The following is a 26,034-nucleotide window of genomic DNA, read 5'->3' on the forward strand; positions in this document are numbered from 1 at the left end:
AGCCCCACCCCCCACTCGAGAGGTCTTCATCTCTCGAGTTACTTGGCAATTCCACTCCTGTTGGTGCCATGTAAGAACCACTGATGCTGCTGCCACATAAAACACACCACCCAGTCCACTCTGTAAAGTGGTTGGTATCAGGAGGAGTTTCCAGCTCTAAGAACCATGCCAAAACAGACCCTGGAACCTGGTGCAGCTCTCTGGCTTGCCTAGTAACTGCCAAACTGTCCAACCAATGCCAGCATAGAACACAGACGTTGAATGGTAATTATGATAATGGTGATAATGATGCGTATGTATAAAGTTTTCCCCAATGCTCCATTCTTGTTAAGCATCCAAATACACTTTGAATATTCAATACAAGTTTTCAAGCAGCCATATGTGCTGAGACATACTCATGATCTAACAGAAACTTGTGATTATCTTAATTTCTCCTACATGTATTATATATATATATATATATATATATATATATATAAATCGAATCAAATCAAATCAAAAAATCAAACAAAATCAAAATAGATGAACATCAATGGAGTTTGTATCTTTGTGGTACCAGTGCTGGTGGCACACGAGAAAACCATCCGAACGTGGCCGTAACCAGTGCCGCACCGACTGGCCTCCATGCTGTGGGCACGTAACAATCACCATCCGATCGTGGCCAATCGCCAGCCTCATCTGGCTCCTGTGTCGGTGGCACATAAAAAACACCATCCGAGCGTGGTCGTCTGCTAGCCTTGTCTGGCACCTGTGTCGGTGGCACATAAAAACACCATCCGAGCGTGGCCGTTCGCCAGCCTCGTCTGGCACCTGTGTCAGTGGCACATAAAAACACCATCCGAGCGTGGCCGTTCGCCAGCCTCGTCTGGCACCTGTGTCGGTGGCACATAAAATCACCCACTACACTCTCGGAGTGGTTGGCATTAGGAAGGGCATCCAGCTGTAGAAACACTGCCGGATCTGACTGGCCTGGTGCAGCCTTCGGGCTCCCCAGACCCCAGTTGAACCGTCCAACCCATGCTAGCATGGAAAGCGGACGTTAAATGATGATGATGATATATATATATATATATATATATATATGTATGTATATATATATATGTATATATTGACTAGTGACCAAGACCTTTGAAAATGTTCTGTGCTCGAGAAAACCCAGCAAGCCAAGTGAGACCATAATCCGTGGCCTATACCAGTTGGGTAACCAGCCCACTTAGGCGTACCTTTCTTTCATTGGCCACTAAACCCTGCTTGCGAAGACCTCCTGAGGCAAGCGAAATTGAAATCAAATTTTCTAACGTGGCCAATGACAGCACCACATGACTGGCATCTGTGCCAGTAGAGCGCTAAGAGCATCATCAAAGCGTGATCGTTGCCAGGGCTGCTGACTTGCTCCCGTGCCAGTGGTATGTAAAAAGCACCATTCGAGCATGATCGTTACCAGCGTCACCTTACTGACACTTGTGCCGGTGGTACGTGATTAACAACATTTGAGTGAGATCGTTGCCAGTGCTGCTGGATTGGCTCCTGTGCAGGTGGCACATAAAATACACCATTTGAGCATGGCTGTTGTCAGTACTGCCTGACTGGTTTCTATGCTGGTGGCACGTAAAAGCACCCACTACACTCTCAGAGTGGTTGGCGTTGGGAAGGGCATCCAGCTGTAGAAACTCTGCCAGATCAGATCGGGGCCTGGTATAGCCATCTGGTTTGCCAGTCCTCAGTTAAACCATCCGACCCATGCCAGCATGGAAAGCAGATGTTAAGCAATGATGATGATGATCTATCATCATCATCATTTAACGTCTGTTTTCCATGCTAGCATGGGTTGGACGGTTCTTCTGTGCTGATCACCTTGTTCTACCAAAGTCTTAGTAAGTAGAAAAGCAGACAAATCACAAATCCCTTCAGGTAGATGGCCCTGCTTGCTCTGTAGCAAAGGTGTAGGTAGGAACTCCATAAGATGCACCCGATGTAAGCTTTGGACACATAAAAACGTACAGCAATATCAGAGGAAGGTTAACATGGAAACTAGCTTTGGTATGTGGAAGAGGCACAGGTACAATAAATACCGAAAATATAAACAGGGAATAGACTCCATCAACTGCCAGCGGGGCATGCTTGAGGTAGTAGATAGTTTCCGTTATCTAGGTGACCAAGTTCGTAGTGGAGGTGGATGCTCCAAGAGCAAAGCTGTGAGAATAAGATTAGACTGGGCAACGTTCAGAGAGCTTCTACTCCTGCTGGCAACAAAGGGCCTCTTTCTCAGAGTTAAAGGCAAATTATTTGATGTGTGTGTGCAAACAGCTATGCTGCATGTCAGTGAAACATGGGATGTGACAGCTGAGGACATGCGTAGGCTAGAAAGAAATGAAGGCAGTATGCTTCGCTGGATGTACAATGTCAATGTGCATGTTCAACAGAGTGTAAGTATTTTGACAGGAAAGGTAGGCATAAGAGGCATTAGATGTGATGTGCAAGAGAGACAACTACACTGGTATGGTCATGTGGTGCATATGGACAAGGACAACTGTGTAAAGAAGTGTGGATCCCTAACTGTGAAGGGAACCTGTAGTAGAGGTAGAGCCAGGAAGACATTTGAAATTTGACCCTTACAGAGCCAATGACTAGTGACTAAGACCTTTGGCAATGTGCTGTGTTTGAGAGGACCCATCAAGCAAAGTGAAATCACAGTTGTGGCATTGGTACCTGTGCTGGTGACATGTAAAGAACATCATTTGAGGTCTGGGCCTCATGGAGACAAAGTGGTTATGTTCCTTTTGAGTGTTGGGCCTCACGGAGGCAATGACCAAGAGCTTTGGCATTGTGTTGTGCTTGAGAAGAAGACCCCCCAAGCCAAGTAAAATCGCAGTCGTGACTGATACCAGTGTCACGCAAATTGGCACCTGTGCCAGTGACACATAAATATCTCAGTGTCGCGCAAATGTCACCTGTGTCAGTGGCACATAAAAAGCACCCATTTCACTTTCCTATTGGTTGGCATTAGGAAGGGCATCCAGCTGTAGAAAACCAGGCCAAATCAGACTGGAGCCTGGTGCAGCCCTCCAGTGTGTCAGCCCGGCCAAACCACCCAACCCATGCCAGGATGGACAGTGGACATTAAAGGATGATGATATGCGTGTGTGTGTATGCATATGAACAGATGTATGTGTGTATGTATATATGTTTATGTGCGTATGTGTGTGTATATATATATATGTACAAATATGTATATGTATGTGCGTGTATATATATATATATATATATATATATATCATCATCATCATCATTTAGCGTCCGCTTTCCATGCTAGCATGGGTTGGACGGTTCAACTGGGGTCTGTGAAGCTGTGTATATATATATACACACACATGTTTGTGTTTGTGTATATATGAATATGTATGTTTGTGTATATATATGTATATATGTGTGCATATATCTATGTGTAATATGGATATGTATGTATCTGTGTATGTATGTATGTCTGTATCAGTGTGTATATATGCACATATATGTGTGTACATGCAAATGTATAATGGTTAAGAGGCATGTAAGTATATTAGTGTGTGTGTGTGTGTGTATGTATGTATATATGTAGACTATACCATGTTTGAGAATTGAATAAGTGACCTGAAATCAATGGGCACCACACTGGTCATATTTTGACAAGAACACAAGACTGACCACTCCAAAATATTCCATTTCCTTATTCTTGATGGACATAACTCTCCTTCCACTCTCTCTTCTCAATTGCCATTGGTCTTACCTTTATCTGTATTTTTTCTTGATTTCATTTACTTTTTTCCTCCTCCTCCTCCTCCTTCTTCTTCTTCTTCTTCACACATGCTTTGGCATATTATATACTCTTTTACTTGTTTCAGTCATTTGACTGCGGCCATGCTGGAGCACCGCCTTTAGTCAAGCAAATCGACCCCAGGACTTATTCTTTGTAAGCCCAGTACTTATTCTATCGGTCTCTTTTGCTGAACCGCTAAGTGACGGGGACGTAAACACACCAGCATCGCTTGTCAAGCAATGCTAGGGGGACAAACACAGATACACAGACACACACACACACATACATATATATATATATATATATATACATATATACGACGGGCTTCTTTTAGTTTCCATCTACCAAATCCACTCACAAGGCTTTGGTCGGCCCGGGGCTATAGCAGAAGACACTTGCCCAAGGTGCCACGCAGTGGGAATGAACCCGGAACCATGTGGTTGGTTAGCAAGCTATTTACCACACAGCCACTCCTGCGCTATATATAGTTTTTTATATATTTTCCCCCTTTTTTGTGCATGTTTTTTTTGTACCTATACTTGTAAGAAAAAAAATCTTTTGCTATTTAAGCAACCAGTAAAAACAATACATTTTCCAGTCTGAAAACGGTTCCTTGAAGCTCACAACTCATACCAGACTAATTAATTTGTAAACTTTATTATTAAGATTAAAATTTAAATTATCCCCCACCCTACCAAAAACCCCCCATCTCTACTCATTTTTTTCAAATATATCTAATACTGTACCAAGAACTTTCTTTTTATTCTTCTACTATGTATGCATGTATGTATGTATGTATGTATGTATGTATGTATGCATGCATGTATGCATGCCATGATAGATCGTTAGCTCCTACACGCATTTTTTTCCTCTCCTTTTTTTCTGTGTATCTTTCTGTAGAAGAGTGTAGGCTCGAAATGTAAAAGACGTTTTCTATTCCTGAGCGCTATACTAATACATTTGTTTGTTTGTACTCCACCTGCCTTCGTCTTTTGTTTATTTTCGTAAACTTTCCCTTTATATATGTATGTATATATGTATGTACATATGTATCAGGTCATTAAGAATGAATTGTCCAATTTTGAGCTGAAAGTTTATTTTACTTTATCTCAACAAAAAGCAATGCAGCTAATCAAAGTATGCACCTAAAACATGAACACAATTTTGCCATTTTATTGGCAGCTTATTTATGCTGGCAGCAGCGAAGAATTCTGGAGAGCAAAAGGAGATGAAATCACGAAAGGCATCTTCTTCAGATTTGAAGATTTTATCTTGCAAAAGTTTGTCTAATGCCTGGAAAACGTGATGGTCAGTTGGTGCAAGGTCTGGTGAATATGGTGGATGACAGAGTAATTCCAATAGTCTTTTTTGGATTGTGCTTTGGCACTTTGTCTCTATCCAACCACTGTGCAGAACACTTGCTATTGTTGAATAGAATCCATTTTTCATCATGCATAACAATACTATGCAAAAATGGTTCGCTTTTATGCCATGACAGCAAAGAACAGCAAGTTTCAAGACAACGAGCCATTTGATGTTCGTTCAGTTCGTGTGGTACCCATCTTGTCCAGCTTCTTTACTTTGCTGATTTGTTTCAGTTGGTCCAATACAGTTGGAATCGAAACATCAAACCTTGCTGCTAACTTATGGGTAGTGTGAGATGTATCCCCTGCCACTACAGTTTCCAGCTCATCATTATCCACCTTGGTCTCAGGTCTACCATGGGGCTGCTTTTCAAGAGTAAAGTCACCAGACCCAAACCTCTCAAACCATCGATGTACAGTGCACTCATTTGCCACATCTTCACCAAACACCTCATTGATGTTTCGAACTGTCTGGGATGCATTGGTTCCACAACGGAACTCATATTCATAAACAACACAAATTTTTGATCTATCCATGGGTTCACAAAAGTTGATTTATAAGAGGAAAATCACAATATAATCAGACACCATGAATTGCATTTCGAAAAGTGATGATGTAATTCTTCAATGTTGTAAAATGAAGAATTGTCAGGATAAAACATTAGAGTTAATGACTGTCAAAATTAGTACATAAGAAAATCAGACGTTTCATTCTTAATGATATGATATTATGCACAGCCATGCCAGCATGGAAGGCAGACGTTAAACAATGATGATGTACGTCGTCATTTAATGTCCATGTTCCATGCTAGCATAGGTGGGACAGTATCATAAGAGCCGACCAGGCCAAAACCTGCACCAGACTTCTGTGACTCTTTTGGCAGGATTTTTACAGCTGGATGCCCTTCCTAATACCAACATGTATATGTGTGTTTATATATATATATATCATCATCATCATCATCGTTTAACGTCCGTTCTCCATGCTAGCATGGGTTGGACAGTTCGACCGGGGATCTGGGAAGCCAGAATGCTACACCAGGCTCCAGTCTTATCTGGCAATGTTTCTACAGCTGGATGCCCTTCCTAATGCCAACCACTCCGTGAGTGTAGTGGGTGCTTTTTACGTGCCACCTGCACAGGTGCCAGGCGAGGCTGGCAACGGCCACGGTCGGATTGGTGTATTTTACGTGCCACCGATATATATATATATATTTATGTATGTATATTTATGTATGTATATGTATATATCTATGTATGTGTGTGTATGTATATATTTGTTTATGTGTGTGTATGCATAAATATATATATATATATATACCGGAGTAAATACATAAATGTGAAACAAGGTGGAAAAAAGAGTACTCAAATACCAGTGGTAGAGTAATATGCTTTATTTAAAGCAGCAGAAAATTCAACAAAACCTGTTACTCTGAGTTTCCCGTTGCCATTGTGTCATCATCATTGTTTAACATCCACTTCCCATGCTGGTATGGGTTGTACGGTTTGACTGAGGACTGGTGAACCAGATGGCTGCACCAGGCTCCATTCTAAGCTGGCAGAATTTCTACAGCTGGATGCCCTTCCTAATGCCAAAGTCATTCAAATCAGGAATCGGACAATATGGCCCATTCGAAGAGAAAGCCTTACAGAGACATATCCAGGTGTAGGAGGTTTATCCGGGATTTCTTGAAGGAATTTGTCTAAAGACTTCTTGGACTTTATGGTGTATACTTCTACTTTAATGTGCTTTGGTGTAACGTCAAAGAGAGTGGAGCCAATTGTGGTGAAATAATTGTGCTGTATTGTTGTTATGTGATGTGAGTATGATTTATGTCTTGGGTGTGTCTTAAAGGCAATGCCAACATCATTTGAGCAATGCTGATGGAATATTTTCCACATCATGCAGATTATGAAGCGCTCACGGCGGTGTTGGAAAGAATAAAGCTTGAGCTTTTCTAGTTGACTCCCAAAAGTCAAGGCCTGTCATGCCATCTATCTTTTCTTGTAATTGACCCCTGAACTGCCTCAACTTTCATGATACTTTGTTTCGTGTGGGGAGACCACACTGGACAACAATAGTCAAGGTGAGGGTCGGACAAAAGTGGAGAAGAGAAGGATAATGGTGTGGATATCTCTCGACTGGAAAGTTCTGAGAATCCAGGAACATATTCTGTGGGCATGTCAACTTTACTGTTTATATGAGCGACCCAGCTTATGTTGTTGTTCATAATTACTCCCAAGTCTCTGATGTTGTTGGATGCCATGAGAGTTTCACCTGAAGGAAGGGAGTATGGGAGTTTCTGGGTATCCTCTTTTCCGAAGTGGATTAACTCAAGCTTGTCCTCATTCAGCAGCATATTATTCTTTTCTGCCCATTGGACGACAGCCATTAGATCTGATGGAAGGCACGTCCAGTCACTCACTTCCTTGATGACCTTCTGGATCTTGGAATCATCTGCAAAAATTCTTAGGATCTTTTCACTTTGACCGGCAGATTTTTAAAATAATTTCTTTGTAACTAAACACTTTTAAACTTTGTAACATCTTTTTCTCTTGGCTTTCTTGAGAAAATTCTGTAGTTTGTAAGCTATTTGTTGTTCAATTTCTTGCATTTCGGCAATTTCAACCAATCAATGACGTCTATTGAGGTGAATACAATTTGATATGACACCACCAGAAAATGTTGTTGACAAACTACGGCAGAAAATGTATTCACCTCAATAGACGTCATTGATTGGTTGAAATTGCCGAAATGCAAGAAATTGAACAACAAATAGCTTACAAACTACAGAATTTTCTCAAGAAAGCCAAGAGAAAAAGATGTTTTATAAATACATTCTACCAGTATACGAAGTTTAAAAGTGTTTAGTTACAAAGAAATTATTTTTAAAATCTGCCGGTCAAAGTGAAAAGATCCAATTCTTATGTAACTGTGCTTGATGGTGTTTACATTGATGTAGATGATGAAAAGGAGTGGGCCCAACACAGTGCCTTGTAGAACACCACTACTGACTTTGGCTGGGCTTAATTTTAATCCTTTGACTATAATGTGTTAGGTTCTGTTTGTCAGGAAACACTTGATCCATTGTAGTAATTTTCCAAAGACACCAATGTTGGATAGTTTTTTTCAAGAGAATCTTATGATCAACCCTGTCAAAGGCCTAGGGGGAAATCAAGGTGGATGACATCACTACTCAAGTCCTCTCCCAAAGCTCTGAAAATGTCATCAAAGTGATGCAGGAGCTGTGTTAGGCAGTTCCTTGTCCAGTTGATTTCTGAAATGTATAAGGACCATTTCGTGCCAATGTGTCAACAGTTGTGGTCCTGCATTGAAGCTGAAGGTGGATTCTTTGAATGATCTTATAAGAAACCTTAATGAGAATATGTGCACAAATTTATATTCAAACATCCTTGGTTTTTGCGAGATTAAAGTTGTTTTATTGATTTATCAAATATGTCCTTAAATACCCCTAATACCCTTTGTTTGTATGTATATCTGTCTGTCTTCTTTGCACTCTACAAAATCTTGTTCACTTCAAAGACATGTGCAATGAAAATCTTTACTCAAAAAACAAGAATCAACTATAATCAGTGCATCTGACTGTAAAATAATTTATCCTTCTAATCCATGCCAGTACGGGAAAAACAGACATAAAATGAATTAATCTTAAATTTATTGGAAGAGAAAATGCAAAAGATTGAATGGAATCAATATTTTATTTCATTGTGTTACTGGCTTAAAATAATCAATACCATAATTTTATTTTCGCATTGGTTTTATTGGAAGGAAGGGGCCGTACCCTTGGCTTTTACAGCTTCTTACATGGGTAAGATCTACATAATTAGAATGTGTTAATTAGCATTCACCACTTCAAAGGGGGTCATTCTTTGAATGTGATGATATTTATGGGGCAGCAGCAAAACCTCTGACATAGAAACAGCACTCTACTGTTGATGTCACCTGAACTTTGTAAAGGATTAAAAGCTTTTAAGGCCTCAACTGGTTCTGGGGAAGAAGAAAGATTTTGTAATACAGTCCTTGCTTTGTTGAGGATGTGTATTCATGTGTGCCAACAATGCCCGTGACACCACTTTTCGTGCCTCCACCAAACTTGGATATCTCATTTTAAATCTACACTGACCCTTTGAATAGAGTCATTAAAAGTATCTTCTAATGGGGTTTTGTGAATCTTTATCATCTTCAACAACAAAAAGACATAATCACTACACCTGCCAAGAAAACATTACTCAGCTCCCAAACGACATGTTAACGAGAGCCCACAATTCTGCTATGAATATGAGACCTCACTGAAACAGGATTTCTCTGAACAGTACCCTGTATTCAACCAAACAGAGTTGCCTCAGAACTTCTTTCACCCTTTTGTTACCATATTTCTGTTGAGATGCTCTGTGCTTCTTTCAATTAATTTTGTATATAACAAAGAATTTAGTAAAATAACTTGGTTATCATTAAGCTAGTGCTAGGAACATAAAGTGTGACCAAGGTTTGATGGAAGATTTTAATTCAGAACTTTTGAAAACAAGGCATTGTATTACAGATCCAGAGCCGATTTCAGCCGGGTTGGTATTAAAAGGGTTAAATTTGTCAGACCTCTGGAGGTTGAAATCACAAGTAGGAATAACTTGGAGAAAAGGATACATCAACCTAACACCTCCCACAACATTAAAAATGGTTACAAGTGAGCAGCTACCACCTGATGGAGATGCAAGTTGGGAAATTTGGAAATGAAATAATTGACTGGGAAATAGGATTTAACAGAACCAAGGTGACATTCAAGAAATGGGAATGCAGATCATTGAAAGACAGCTTGTATGATTCCGGTACAGAGCCACAATGTAAGGGACACCTGTTAAGATAACATCTGATGGAAAAACTGTCATTTGTGTTGAGTTTGCAATGATGAAGCAGGGATATATGTTCGCTTTCGGTTGAACAACTTGATAAGAAAAATCAGGAAAGTAAAATAAAAGTGGTAATTGTCCCAGGATAAGGAAGAACCGAGGACTCTTGCATTCTTCCGACCCTGCGAGAAATAGCATAGAAATAACCCTGAAATCATATCCTACAAAATTATAACAGAAGCATACATTGGATCACATATTCCTGGATAAACTGCCTGAATAGATGGAAGGTTCATGGATGGAATCCCTTTAAACATGGATCTGTTCATTCACAGATCACCACAATAGCAGCAGCATTAAGGAAATAAAGAATTGACTGACAATTTGCAAGTTTGTTCCAATTCCCATTTTGTTTTGTTTTTTTTGTACATCCAAGTTTTAAATTTACACACACACACACTGTACAGGCAAGCCTCAATAATAACCACTTGGTACGTTTAAAAAAATCAGGTATCCCCACCACTATTGCAGGCTCATGCTTGGTGTCATACAGAGCCCAACTACCGACATATTTATAGAAATGAGGAAATGGGATGTTTTGAGGTTCAAAAATGTTTAATGAGTTATAATTATAAGATAGAAAAGTATAGAAACCAGTGAATGCTTTTCAGGTTGCTGCGAATTAACGCCTTGTTTATTATTCGGTGCTCACACACGCACACACGCTTTAAAAACATTACCTCAAAAATAATAAATGTGTAGACCCATCAAATTATGTCTTAAAAGATATAAAAATCTACAAAAGAATAAGAAACTCAAAGATAAATACGTTAAACGCCTTATATATATATATATATATTTGGCTTTAATGTTGTATATTGGTATTACATGATGTTTCTTTAAAGAGGTACGGAAATTTCTATTAAAAAAATATTACTTTAATGATAGTATTCGATAAAAATCTGCAATTAATGCATTAATTTCACTTGTTTAAGATATTAAAATCGACCAGGAACAAAAACTTATTAAGGAATACCAAGTTTTGTGATTTTCTTTCTTTTTTTGTTTTTAATTCTAATTAGTATTTATAGAATTGCATCAAAGAAGGAAAGATGGCTTTGTAATTTAAATACAACCAGAAAATAATGTAGGTGAATAAATTACTGTGAAATTAAAGGAAAATAAACAGAGGAATATTTCTTAAAAATAGATGAAAAATATTAAATCGCGTTTTCGCTATTTTTGGTTAATTAAAAAGATTTAATCAACAAAATCCCGAAGAATCTAAATTAATGAGATAATATTTTGTGAATTAAGGTCTGTGACGTTTGCTGGGAGATGTCAGGTGAAAGAAGGCCCCACTCTTCTGTTATGATTCACCATAATAAATAATTTTAGGAAATATAATTTATACTCTTAAATCAATGCCATTAAATAACAAAAAATGTTTTAGGAAATCTCTGAGAAGCTTTTTTTATTATTTTTCCGTCGGTTTTTCAAGAACCAAAGATATTTGCGTTAAAGAAACGGTGTCATGTTTACGAAATCTTGTTTTCGTTTATTGTTAATGTCATTTCTCGCTTTTCATATTACATAATTCTTGTTCCACCACCCACCAAAAAAATGTTTACCAAGCAATCCACCTTCATATCGCAATTAATGTGACCAAACAACAAATTTATTAATTAAAACTGAGGACGAAATTAAAATCTAATTAAAATGAAAATAAATCAAAATAAAACTCATTTCTTTCCCGGAGTAACTTCCCTTTATTCCTCAATTCCGTCCAATCACTAAATCGATGCACTATTTACATATAATTCCGCACATTTTACTAATATTCCTCTCATGTTATCCTGACAGTGATATATAATTGTTTTTCTGTGCAGCTTAATGTTTTCATTTGAAATAAATATTAACTGTTTGATGAAATATTTTTTGAAAATTCATCTTTCGAATTGTAATTGAAGAGCAGTTGACAGCAACTGCACTACTTTTCGTCGCGCATTGTGACGGAAGGCGTTAAATGTAGGGTGTGTGTGTCTATATATATCTATATCTAGAAGCAGCGTGCAAGTAAACGGCAGTCGCCAATGAAAACTGCGAACCGTTTAGACTTTGTTGGGATGTACAGCTTTAACTTCAATTGCTTTTATTGTAATTTAGAAGTTACTGGCTTTTGGAAAAACGACGAATCATTTGTGATTGACGTAAACGGTTGATAATGGATAAGGAAACGCAAAGCGAGATGAAACACGAAATGCCCATGCAGAATTCCGACGTGGATTTCTCGGAAAACCAAGGTTCCGATCCTGAGAGTGTGGGTAAACAAATGTCAGATTCTGGTGTACTGCACTGTCGAAATGGGAATCGTAAGAAGAAGCACCGTCGTGGTAAAAGGCATCATCGGAAATGGAAACCTTATAACAAGATGACTTGGTCTGAGAGACAAGAGATGGATGAAAGAGAGACACAACGAGCCACACAGAAGCGCGAGGAAGCCTTCGCATCAGGACATCCGCGAGCTCCTTACAACACAACACAGTTTCTAATGGATGATCACATTAAAAACGAACCGGTGAGGTCGCCTTATATGCAGGAAGAAGTTCGCCACGCGAAAGATCCTTCCACCAGCTGTGATTCATCGGAGGATTATGAAAGTACAGACGAAGAGAAAAACTTTATTGCTCGGGAATTCTCTGAGACTTACGACAACATCCATGCCGAACGGTTGCAGAGTATGTCGAAGGAATCCCTGATTAAGGAATACATAGAACTGGAGTCTAAGTTAGAAAGAGCAGAAACAAAACTAAAAGAGAAGGACAACTTACACAAAAAACCGAGCGACGGTTCCAATGAACATTATTCTGTGAGTAGCGAAGAAGAGGTGATGGATTGCGAAAAGCGAATTCTTCGGGATGAGTTGCAGCGATTACTTGCAGAGAATGAACGCCTCAAAGTGGAGAATGAAAAACTCAAGAAATGTTTCACAGTCACCTAACTCTGGCCAGAATACACACCAATATATATATATCTGTCTATATATATATTTCTTTCTGTTAAAACTTGCAAGATCCATTCATTAATGTAGGTGTCTGAAGGTTAGTTAGGAAATATGTCTCAGAAAAACCTGTGCAGTGCATGTCTCTCTCTCTTTCTCTCTCTCTCTCTTCTCTCTCTCTCTCTTCTCTCTCTCTCTCTCTCCTCTCTCTCTCTCTCTCTCTCTCCCTCTCTCTGTTTTTCTTCCCTTCGCTCTTCTTTCTCTCATTACACACAACTTTATTTTCTTTTAATTACCCTGTCCATATACACAAAACACTCATGTATATACATACATATACACACTCACTACTACTATTTCCTGATCATTGAACACTCAAATCCACTCCCCCCCCGTTTTATTTTATTTTTTTAAACAAAACAAATGTTATTTTCAGTTGGTAACCATGGCATTCCAGATTAACAATTATTTCAGTTAAAAAATCGAACCGTGCCACTAATTAATTTGTTAATGTTGATACAATAAGTTGGGCTTTTGTATATTTTTGCATCGGATTCTTTCATTTAGAAGAAGAAAACAAGAAATAACAGACAAAACCAAAATCGATTGCTTTTTCGTTACCATTTCTATCAAATCAGACATAAACAAATCATTTAAGGTTGAGATCGATTTCAAGAGAAGGCAGTGAGGGGCATATGTCATTAATTATCAGGTTTTAATTAACTTCTTATAGTTTCTCTCTCTCTCTCTCTCTCTCTCCCCACATGTCATCTATTTTTTTTTTTCTGTTTTCTCTCATCGACAACTAATATTTCAATAACAATCATGCAACACATGTAAACAAATCATTTGTGAATATTTTTATTCCATATCAATTTTGTGTAACCAATTTTTTTTTTTCTTAAAAAAAAAAAAAATCAATTCTGTAATCTTTCACTTTGGTTATTTATGCTAAGAATAATTAGCGATTCATTATAATTTTACCATTTCAAAACCACTTGTGACGCTTATTTGAATCAATAATAATGTTAAGTGTCTGTTCATTTTGTTTTTCTTTAATTATTTATACGAAGCAAAAAAAAAACAAAACAAAAAAAAAAGAAAGAAAGAAAGAAACAACTTGCAATTTTGTCTTAATTAATTGGCCGAGCAGTTTAGGAGTGGATGGATATCGAACCCGTTTTGTTTTGGTTTTCGCTCCGACTGCAGCTGCTTCTGTCTAATTCTGGATAGCAATTAATAATAATGATAATAATTAACAACACGTGCCCAATTATTATTGCATCTCAACCAAACTTTCATTGTTCAACATTAGCTAATTAAGACAATTTCTTTTTAGCTCTTCACAACATTTCAACCCAACTAAAACTGTTTCAATATAAATTATTTATAATAAATAACTTTTGACATTTTAGGAAATATTTGGGTTTCGATCAGTCAATGTTTATTCATTTTCAATAAAGTTTTACACATGAAATGATCAACCTGTTACTGTTTGCGGGGAAAACAACTATTAGTAATTAATTAATTAATTAGGATGTTTGGCTCTAACCCCTCCCCCTTTTGTTTTTGTTGGAAGTTCTTGTATTTTAAATCTTCTCTCAAACTTTTTTCCTCCCTAATGAGCCAATAACTCTCGAAACATTCGTTGTTGAGGGGGGTTTTTTGTTTTGTTTTAGGAGTATTTTAGCAGAATTAGTTATTAATAAGAGTCCCTAGTAAATACTACTAGGTATCTGTGCTTTTGATTTCAAACTAAATCTTACAAACTTAATGTTGATGTGTGAAAGAGATCAAGAGACAACAACAAAACTGCCAACTTGTCAGTTTGTTACCAAATCCACCTCCTCCTCCTCCATATGACCACCACCACCAATCCAACAGATGTTAACAAGATCGCAAGAATGAGAGAGAGAAACTGAGTTTTGTTTATTCCCACTAGTTATTATGAGTGTTACAATAATAATAATAATATCGGTACCCAACAGTTCTTAACTCGTAGGAGGCCCCATGTTTTCTGTTATTGGCGCTATTTGCAAACATCTTGTCTTACAGAATGGAACTTTGATTATCATCGACTTGTCAATTCTGCAAGTACCTTCAACAAACAAACACTTCAGATCATTTCTTGTTGGGGTTCGAACTGTTATCCACGCCAATCTTAGTTGACATTTTTATCTCCTACCTCTTCTTAGAATCCTGCACTCTTTTCGCAAGGACAACTCATCTCCTTCCCACTTTTTTTTTTTTTTTTTCCTTTTTGTAAATATATATTCCAATGTTTTCATTGTTTTTTTTTTAAGCAAGGTAAAAAAAACAACCGCAACTCATTGTTCCAAAACCGTTTACACAATAAAGACTTTCTAAATTGTTAAATGACATGTCGAAGAAACTCACCAACGTGGTGCTTTCTTGATTTTGTTTTTCTTTTATTTATTCCTATTTTTATTTTATTTTTTTATTTTATAGAGAAAAAAAAATGAAAAGAGAACTTTGGCACAGCATGCATATAGACTCTCTAGCTTTTCATTTTGAAAATAAGAATTCATCTAATAAATTTCATATTCCATTTGTCTCAGACTTTTTTCTATTTCATTTTTGCCATTAAACAGAGAGGCACAGCAGAAAAATAGCTTCTATTAAGACCTTAACTTTAGTTAAATTGACCAAACCACATTGCTTTTAAACTTACATTCCGACTTTTAAATGGAGTTTGCTGTTTGATATAATTTTTTGCCTGTAGTAAATTCAAAGTTATCGTCTTTTATACCAAAAGTGCCTTCCAAAGTAATTAACCTTAAAATTGATATCATCATCATCATCATCATAGCATTGCTTTTAATACTTAGTTGAGTTTGCAATGGTGCATCTTCCCTTGTTATTCTTCCTGTGTCAACTCATTTTTGAGGTCCAATATTCGGACATGGCTTCATCACCACCACAAGTACCATCACATCATCAAGTTTCTCTCCTAACCAAAATATCCTTTAACTGCCCAATGGTTTTGTCAGTATCCTATATCGGTGCCGCTTACATCCAGTTGATCATATTGGGCTCTTTCCTGTTCAATTACAACTGCTGCCCTTCTGCCAAAACCTTATAACAACACATTTACACACCTTTTCACAATGAACAGAGAGAAATCCTTTGTTGCCATTTAAAGTTAGAAAATCTTCCACTTTGATGATATCTCACAACTTTAACTCTTTCTTTGTAATTTCTTGAAAGCTGTTGGGATTTTTTAAAAACTTGCCCAAGCTCTGTTGTAGATCTGCATAAATATATTTCCTCACATCCTTAACTCTTTGGATCAAGTATGCGGAGATATTGAGTTCTACGCTGTAATTCTTACCGCCCATAATACACCCCTTAACTCTTGGCCGATGTGCTTTCAGCCCTTAGATGCTCTGAACTACTCAATAACTGTTTATCTGCCCTTCTCATTGCTGTGTATAAACCGTGTCTGAAATCAAGTTGTATCTTCAGTTCAGATTTCTTCTGTTTTGAACTCGTTTTATCACATCCATCCTTTCAATCCATCAACCTCTGCTGCTTTCTCTAGTGTTTTCCTTTACTCTTGACCGTAAGGTGCTCTCAGTCTTGGTGGCTGGGGAACGCTTGTATATTTTAGCTGAGATATTTTATATTCTTACCAACTTTCTCAAGACATCTACTTCTGTTATTTCAATTCTTTAATGTGTGACTCCTCTGAGGAATTTTTTTTTTACCTTTGACACAGCTGCTCACAGTCACATGGCTAAGACAGTCCTCTGTGTACTTTCAGCTGAGGTATTTTACATTCTCACTAGCTTTACAAGATCTGCCACTTCCAATCATTAACATAAAGCTCCTCTCTAGGGTTTAACCCTTACCCATATCTGATATAGATTCTGCTACACCAGTCATTTGTAGAATTTGAAGTGTTAAGACAGTCGTTTATTAGAGTTCTTTATATTTCCATGCTTTCTTTCTCTTCTCATCACTTCAAGTGGCCCTTCTTTTCCATTTATGCAACAAAATCTTATGTTACTTCAGACAATCCAATAATATTTTCTCTTTTATCCTGCATAAAATATTGAGTTTTTCCATATTTTGTTGTCAATCCTTTAACCCATCTCCGCACCATGGCTGAGCAGGGCCTTGACCCACCTGTCCACCTAGATATCTGGTTTACATTCTGTTGTCTCATAACAATAATTAGCTGCCCTATACACTCAATTATCTTTTTCACTTTAAAGTCATATACTGTGCTGTGATCAACTCTTATCCTCTGCTAACTTTCATCTATCTGCTGTTGTAGCTTTTGACCGAAACTCATTATTCTAGGTTTCAAAAATAATAATAATAATAATAATGAAATTATTGTGTATAGTGCTCGGGTGCACTACAATATAATGTACGTCTTTCTTCAGTAGAATTTGTGCGTTTCTGTTGCAGGTCAATGTAAACTCAATTTAGCCCTTAGACCAACCAGTAGATAATTACTGGGCTTTCTTCTTGAAATTCCTTGTAGATATATTTCTTCACATCACAATCTGAGAGTTCATCTCTTCATTCTGTTCAAATCCTCTGCTAAAGTGCGTGTGTGTGCATATATATTTATGCATATGGACATAATCATTTTTTAAGGTAGTTTAATTTTTTTACAGTGTTCTTTGAAATCCAGTTCTCACCTTTTAGTTCCAAATGTATGTAGAAAGAGTGATGATGATTTAAAAAAAAACTTATTGCCCCCTTTTCTGATATTGAGTACTCCTTTGGTTCATTGAGTGCAATTTAAAATCATAAATTTCTTGTATTGGTCATCTTTATGTCCATTTCTCATACGGTCAGGGGTTGGATGGGGAGACTCATCATGGTCGATTTGAAGTGACTGCCCTTGTGGACAGGTCTTAGAGGACCATTTCATCCACATCTTAGTTCTCTACATAGTTTCAGCAGCTGAGATGCCCATCATAAGCTCAGCTATGTTACCCACATTGAACTGGGTGCATTTTGTCAAAAGCCTCAACATTGGGGAGCTTATCGTGCCCTCCACACGGCTGGAGAATCTTGTTAACCATGTAACCTTTGGGTCACTAACCACTGTACAGAGTTTACTGGGAGCATTTTATCAAACCACCACCAGTGAGGTCATCTTGTACCTTGTAAGACAAAAGGCCACATGCACACATACCTTGTGTGTGCATATTTATAAATGTATGCAGGCGTAATGTGTGTGCACATTATTATGATATATATATATAAAATATTGTATCTACATTAATATTCAGTTGTCGATGTTTTATGTATATATTGTTGGCTGTTGTCCAAATATTTCAATCTCCCTTATTAATCTCTCATTAAAAGAGAAATTATGACCACCTCCAAATAAAGATTTTTAAAAAATCAATTGTTTTATGTATTAAACATCCAAATAGAACTTTGTGTAGTTTTCAATGATGAAAGGGTCGGACAGTTGTGTCTAATTTAGACATTTGTTGATGGCATGCTGTTAGTGACAGAATACTTTCCCCTATCACACTTTGTGGTGATGGAGAGTTACTACCTCCTTGCCAGGGAGATAAACTGACAAAACAGAAATGCTTTTCAGTCCCTCACTCCTCACATATTTCCAGCTTCTTAATTGTCGCACCTTCCTTCGTTAGAATTTATATTAAAATGAAACCTATTTGGTTAGGTATTCTGCAGAAGTTTTTAAAAGCAGGAATAAATTCTATTCTATGATATTTCAAACAATTTGTTTGATAGATTTTTTGATTGGATTTCTCTTTTAACAAGAGCAACATGAATTCATTTCTCGTATGCCATGACCCTCGTTATCATTATTTCATTCATTTAATCAAATCTGATGCCAGTGATTAAAGCATTACCGTTCAGTAATTTGGAGTTTTAATTTTAACATTTTGTAATTATAGACTTTTTAAAAAATAAGTTATAACTATATCAAACAGTTTAGATTATTTGTTGTTTTAAAATGTCTGGATGTGGTTTGCTAACCATCCCCATGTGTTTTGCTAAGATAATTCTCTGACAACTCAATAATATCCTAAAAGATTTTTATTTATCAGAAATATCAAGTGAACTTTTTTTTTTGTCAGGTTATAGTTTTATTAACATTTAGGAAACTTTTCTAAAACAAGAAGGGCTTTTCACTTTGAATTATGCAAGCAGATTGTTTAACTTGAAATAAAAGAAGCAGATGTCTATATATTATTGAATTCAGTTTATTTAGCAAAACTTTATTTTTTAAACTGAAGATGTGGATGAGGAAAATTTTGGTTTTGATTTAAAAGAAGTGATGTTGGATTTTGGTTTAGGATTAAGTTGGATATCTGTTAAAGATTTTAAAATCGGTTTTAGAAGAAAAACATCAGTTTAGGCTGAAGTGTTTGAGGAAGTAATGCGATGGGTTTGTTTAATTTGACATTGTTAGAAAGATCAATAAGCACAATAAACTATTTTGCTAGAGAAAAGCTTTACACTCTCAGCCATATGTGAATCGTTTATTCAACAACTTGTGTGCTTCATTGGTTTAGGTCTGTTGTAAGATGTAGGACAGTTCATTCATCAAAGTTGATCAGTAAAAGCTATTTTCTGGTGGTGGTGGTGGTGGTGGTGGTTCATTCATTGATAAATATTTTTGACAAAGATTAAACAGCTGACTTGATTACACAAGTTCATTGCTCTGTGTTGATAGTATATATTTATATAGGGCTAGATTGTGTGTGTGTGTATGTATATATTTATATTGTGTATGTATATATATAGATATATATATACATATACATACTCTGTGTGTGTATATACATATAGATAATTTTCTTAGTAAGTTGGTCAGTAAGTTAGTCTTCATTTCAACAATTTTCCACGAATGTAATTTTTCTTAGTTTCCTACTGGCACTAACATTGTTAATTAGCTGCTCGTTAAAGGCATACCGATCAATAAAACTAAAGCATATGAACTTACTCTACAATATTAACCCATGCACACACACACACTAGAGTGTTACTTGTGACATGACGGGTAACGTTGGAAGTATATTTTACCACCCTGGGGCAATATCAGGAAATGGGGCAGACAACATTTATAACTTCCCTTTTTATCAATAATTTCTTAAAACTACAAAATGCCAAAAAAATATTTATTACATTAAATAAAACAAATTTACTAATTATATAACCTGATGTCATTTACTCTCTTCTCCCTCCTCCTTCTCTTCAATGATTCTTTCTCAGTCTATGTACTCTTTTACTCATTGCCTATCACCAAGCCTAGCATCTGCACTCATCCTGCACCTTCTATGTTTCTCTGTTTCTCTCTTTACTTTCTGTCCCTGTCTCTGTTTGATGTGAAGTGTGACAGAAGAAATCAAACCAACTTTTGTATCAACTATTATCAGATATACAGGGGTGTGTGTGTATGTGTGCATGTGCACGTGTGTGTGTGTGTATTAATAGTTTATACGATGCTTCAATGCATTGATGTTTTCTTTTATTGATAACATTCGTTAAACTCTAGCTGTAATGTACACATTCCCTAATTCAGACCTTCTCAAATATTATAGAATTGTCCATAGGCTGTGAGAAGGTGTCAAAAAAAAAAACATGATTTAATCTTCAAACTCACCTGTGATTAAATTGTTTTACCTTCAATGTTTTTTCTCTATTCCTTTCTTACTTATCTTATCTTTTATTATTCCAGATTGAGGAAACTGGTGGAACCTAAAGAAAATGGTACCAATGACCTGCCATTAGAGAAACAATGGGTTTTGGTAAATGGCTCCTTCACCATAGAATGGTACCATTCTTTAAATCTACATTACAAACTGATTTGTTGATCTTTTTCATATTTGAAAAATGATGGGGTTTAATTAGCGTTAATAGATGGGGTTTAATTAGCATTAATAATTTATTATTTGGGTGGTAAGTTGGCAGAATCATCTGCACCACTAGGCAAAATGCTTAGCGGAATTTTGTCTGTCTCTGTTCTGAGTTCAAATCTCACCACAGTTGACTTTGCCTTTCATCCTTTCAGCGTGGTCAGTGTACTGCAGTCAATGTAACTGGCTTACCTCCTCCCCTCCCCCCACAAAAAAGTTGCTGGCCTTGTGCCAACATTTGAAACCATTATTATCTCCCCAGTTTTTCTGTTTGCATTTTATAAGATCCGATTGGAACAGGTTTGCTGTGATGATGCGGATGTAGGTTGTGCAATTGGTTGCTGACCCATTTCAGGGGAAAATAATTGGTATTGAATTGATAATCAATTCATAGATTATTGTGACATTGATACTTGGTTGTGAACTGTTCTCGTGGTTCAGTAATTAGTCCTTATATGTTTATTATAAACCATGTTGTTGTTAATTAACTACTTACATAAACATTTGATTCTTTATCAAACTACAGAACTACACGGAGGGCATTACACGAACACAGACAGTTATTTGAGCAATGTTGCAATCCCAACATTGGGGAAATGTATTCTTCAACAGTCTCAGGCTTTCCAAATTCAAATGGGTGATGCCATGTATAAAGCACCCATGATGGTGCCATCCAAGAAGTACTCAATACACTCTGTAAAGTGGTTGTCATTCGGAAGGGTCTGCAGCTGTAGAAATTATGCCAACTCCTAGACAAGTGGAGCCACCTGGTGCAGTTCTTTGGCTTGCCAACTCCTGTCAAACCATCCAACCCATGCCAGCATGGAAAACGGATTTTTAATGATGATGGGAGGAAGGTTGAATGTGCCACCCAGATTTCTCACCACTACCCTGCTCTTAGGTGCCTTTATTGGGCTCCTCTCTTTTACAAACATTTGAGCCCAATTCCTCCAGTCTAAGAACAGCTTCTTCCCTTCCTGTCATCAGTAACAGAAGTCTTGAAATGGTTATGGCTGCTCCACTTTCTCTGATTAAAGTATTTCAAATATAACTTAGCTAAAGTTCCACTCTGCAACCATTGTAGATACTGATGATTCTGAAGTCATGAAGTCTTCATTGATGACTTAATTATTCTTCCGAAACTAAGAACTCAAATTTATCTTTAACCCTTTTCATATCAACACCTCCAAGACTGAATCCTGTTCTATGACAAATTTTATATTTTTTAAATTATCTAAATTTAGAAAAAAAAAAAAAAAAAAACAATCTTCCATCAAAATTCTAAGTTAATTTATTTCCCAAATACTAGATAAATAAGGACATTCAATATTTTCTAAATTAATTAAAAGACAATCAGTGTTGTTCAACAAGGAAATGGTAGCAAAAGAGTCTAATAATTGCAAGAATTGGAAACCAGTCTGAGTGTGTGTGTGGGGGGGGGGCAGTTATTTAGGATCCGAGAGATTGTATTTGTTTGATTCTAATTCATTAACATAACAATTGTCTAAATTATGGCCTTGTGAAATTTGAAACAAAACTTTTTTTCTATAAGGATTTTATACTTTTTTATCTTTTTGATTTCCAGAGAGAAGTTGACCGGAATCTAATGGATTCCAAGGGACTTTACTGTGTTCACCAGATCAGTTTAATAAGTTCGTTTATTTGGATAAACTAACGATATTTACTTCACTACTACAAGGAGGGGCTGAGTATAATCCAGAGAGAAGAATAGCATTGAATACCATTTGAAGGGCAAGTAGAGTTGAAGGCTTTGCCTCAAGACACAGCACAATGCCTGCAGCTGAATAAAAAGATAAAAACCTATGAACCAAGTGTCTCATTTTTAATTAATTCAAGGACTTCAGCTTAAAGATTGGATTAATGAAACTTTTTATTAATCAGACTGGAGGAAGTAACACATTGGAGACCAGAGGATAAAGAATTATTAGAAATGAAGAGTTGTGAAATTATATTGATTACCAGATTGTATGTTATGATTTGGTCAAGGCATTGAACTTGTCTTGCTACTCTTACCTGGCAGAACAGCAGGTAAGAACAGAGAGAGAGAGTGAGTTGGTAATGGAATAAAAATACTCATTAATTGACATATTGTTAAAAGTGAGATTTACCTTATGCAAAATATTTTGTTTAAATATACTTAAAGAACTGTTAAAAAAAATAAAGAATTTATAATTGAATTCCATTAGTTTTTCTTTTATTGTTTTGGGCTATAAACAAGGAATTGGTAAAATAAATCTTTTTCCATTTAGCTGTCCTTGCCTCAGTCATGGAAGTGAGAAGCAAAACTGACACAAATCATTATGTACTTTACATAATGATTTGTGTACTTTACATACAAGTACAATGTGGTAACAGCAGACAAATTTGAGCGTTGTGGTGTGAGGCTGAGCACTTTAATTGTTATTATGAGGTTAAAGTCACCAACTTTGAGACTGTCTGTTCTGATGACTTCATAGAATGCAAAAGTGCACGGCCTGGTGGTTAAGGTGTTGTCCTCGCAATAATAAGACTGTAGTTTCAATTCCTGGATCGAGTGGTGCATTGTAAATGAAACACCTTGCAACCGACTGACATCCTGTTCAGGGGTAATGCTGTGATCTTGTTCACCAGGGAAACCAAGTAACGAGCCCTATGGGTCGTAGGAGTTGAGACAGTAAGTTCAGAGGAATGGATGCTATATGTTGATGATGCTGATGATGATTAGTTATTTAGATTCTTTTGCTACCATATTCTTGTTGAAAAACACATTTTCTTTTAATTTTGAAAATATTGAAGAATTTAATAAAATAGCTTTGTCCTTATTTATCTAGTGTTTGGGAAATAAATTAACTTAGAATTTTGATGGAAGATTGTTTTTTTTTTCTAAATTTAGATAATTTAAAAAATATAAAATTTGTGTCATAGAACCAGGATTCAGTCTTGGAGGGGTTGATATGAAAAGGGTTAAAGATAAATTTGAGTTCTTAGTTTTGGAAGAATAATTAACAAAGACTTCATGACTTCAGAATCTACAATGGTTGCAGACTGGAACTTTAGCTAAGTTATATTTAATTTATCTCCACATCATCATTTAGTGTCCATTTTCTTTGCTGGCATGGGTTAGACAGTTTGAGAGGAGCTGGCAAGGATGGAGGGCTTGCTTTGGATTAGTTTCCACAGCTGGATGCCCTTCCCAACACCAACCACTTTGCAGAGTGTACTGGGTGCTTTTTACGTGCCACCAGCACCTGTGAGCTCATAAGACAAAGGACCTCTCAGCTGAGAGTGGAATCGAGAGATTAGAGTATGGTAGAGGAACAATGGTAACCCTTTTACTATGAAGGAGACACTCTGTGGGATAAAGAAGGAGAGGAGGGTGAGAGAGAGACAGATAGTCAGAGTGGGAGTGAGAAAGCTTGTTCACAGAGAACAGTGAAGGTAACATAAGTAGTTACCGAAGGGATAGAGGCATAAATTTTATAGAATGTGCAGAGAACAGCTTCTGTCACATTCCAGGGAGAAAAACTACAAGTAGTTGATAGCTTCCGTTACCTAGGTGACCAAGTCAGTAGCGGGGGTGGATGCTCTGAAAGTGTAGCTGCTAGAATAAGAATAGCCTGGGCAAAGTTCAGAGAGCTCTTACCTCTCCTAGAGACAAAGGGCCTCTTACTCAGAGTAAAAGGTAGACTGTATGACGCTTGTGTACAAATAGCCATGCTACATGGCAGTGAAACATGGGCCATGAATGCTGAGAACATGCGTAAGCTCACAAGAAATGAAGCCAGTATGCTCCGATGGATGTGTAATGTCAGTGTACATACTCGACAGAGTGTAGGCACCTTGAGAGAAAAGTTGGACCTAAGAAGCCTCAGGTGTGGTGTGCAAGAGAGATGACTGTGCTGGTATGGTCATGTGGCGAGAATGGTGGAGGATGGCTGTGTGAAAAAGTGCCACACCCTAGCAGTTGAGGGAACCTGGGATGAGGTGGTGAAGCATGACCATTGAACATTGGGCCTCACTGAGGCAATGACTAGTGACCAAGACCTTTGGAGATATGCTGTGCTTGAGAAGACGTGACAAGCCAAGTGAGATCATCATCATCATCATCATTGTTCGACCGTGGTCGAGACAATGTGAGATCATAACCCATGGCCTACGCCAGTGGTGTTGTACCCTTCAATCATTGGACAATAAACTTTTGCTTGCAAAGACCCATTGCGGAAAGTGAAATCAAAATCGCTGATGTGGCCGATGGCAGTTCCGCTTGATTGGCACTCGTGCCAGTGGAACTGTATAAGCACCATCCAAGCGTGATCATTGCCAGGGCCTCTGACTGGCTCCTGTGCCAAAGGCACGTAAAAAGCACCATTTAAGTGTGATCATTCCCAGCATCGCCTTACTGGCACATGTGCCAGTGGCACTTGGAAAACAACATTCGAGTGTGGTTGTTGCCAGTGCCATTGGACTGGCTCCCATGTAGGTGGCACATAAAAGACACCTTTTGAGCATGGTTGTTGCCAGTACTGCCTGACTGGCCCTCGTGCTGATGGCACATAAAAAGCACCCACTACACTCTTGGAGTGGTTGGTGTTAGGAAGGGCATCCAGCTGTAGAAACTGCCAGATCAGATTGGAGTCTGGTGCAGCCATCTAGTTCACCAGTCCTCAGTCAAACCGTCAAACCCATGCCAGCAAGGAAAACGGATGTTAAACGACGATGATGATGATGCTATAAGTGAGACAAGTGCTGCAATGTTGGTTAGTTTAGCTATAATTGGATTTATTGATCAATTTTAGATCAGTTTTAAAAATCTTGTCTCTTTGGAATGTAAAGTGAGAGCAAAAGAAACACCAGTTGTCAAGCAGTAAGGAAGGACACACACACACACACACACACACACATATATATATATGATGGGCTTCTTTCAGTTTCCATGTACCAAATCCACTCAGGGCTTTGGTTGGCCTAAGGCTATAGTGGAAGACACTTGCCCAAGGTCCAAGAAGATTCAATAAAGAAACATTTCAAACTGATAAATCCAAAGGTACCAATGGATGGAAATGTTCCAAATATTTTCCATTGAAAACCATGTTCAATATTTTCAGAGATCTTACCATTTATTTA

General features: G+C 37.3%; 1 protein-coding gene across 2 annotated transcripts; it reads left to right on the forward strand.

The window, feature by feature from the left end:
* Positions 1 to 12,075: 12,075 nt before the first annotated feature.
* Positions 12,076 to 23,108, forward strand: LOC115212811 (protein HEXIM1). Of its 2 annotated transcripts, none has more exons than XM_029781541.2 (3): positions 12,076 to 13,127; positions 20,733 to 20,828; positions 22,496 to 23,108. In XM_029781541.2, exon 1 carries the CDS (start codon positions 12,251 to 12,253, stop codon positions 13,025 to 13,027), a length of 777 nt encoding a protein of 258 aa, XP_029637401.1. In that variant the 5' UTR covers positions 12,076 to 12,250; the 3' UTR covers positions 13,028 to 13,127; positions 20,733 to 20,828; positions 22,496 to 23,108. The 2 variants fall into 2 exon arrangements, with proteins under 2 accessions (XP_029637401.1, XP_029637402.1); XM_029781542.2 differs by having other exon boundaries at positions 12,076 to 13,113.
* The last annotated feature ends 2,926 nt before the right edge of the window (positions 23,109 to 26,034 follow it).

The sequence above is a fragment of the Octopus sinensis genome, linkage group LG6 (genome assembly GCF_006345805.1).
Source record: "Octopus sinensis linkage group LG6, ASM634580v1, whole genome shotgun sequence".
Taxonomy (NCBI): Eukaryota; Metazoa; Mollusca; class Cephalopoda; order Octopoda; family Octopodidae; genus Octopus; species Octopus sinensis.

Excerpts from the sequence above, each read along its gene's own strand:
- LOC115212811 (XM_029781541.2), top strand. The coding sequence starts at position 12,251 with ATGGATAAGGAAACGCAAAGCGAGATGAAACACGAAATGCCCATGCAG.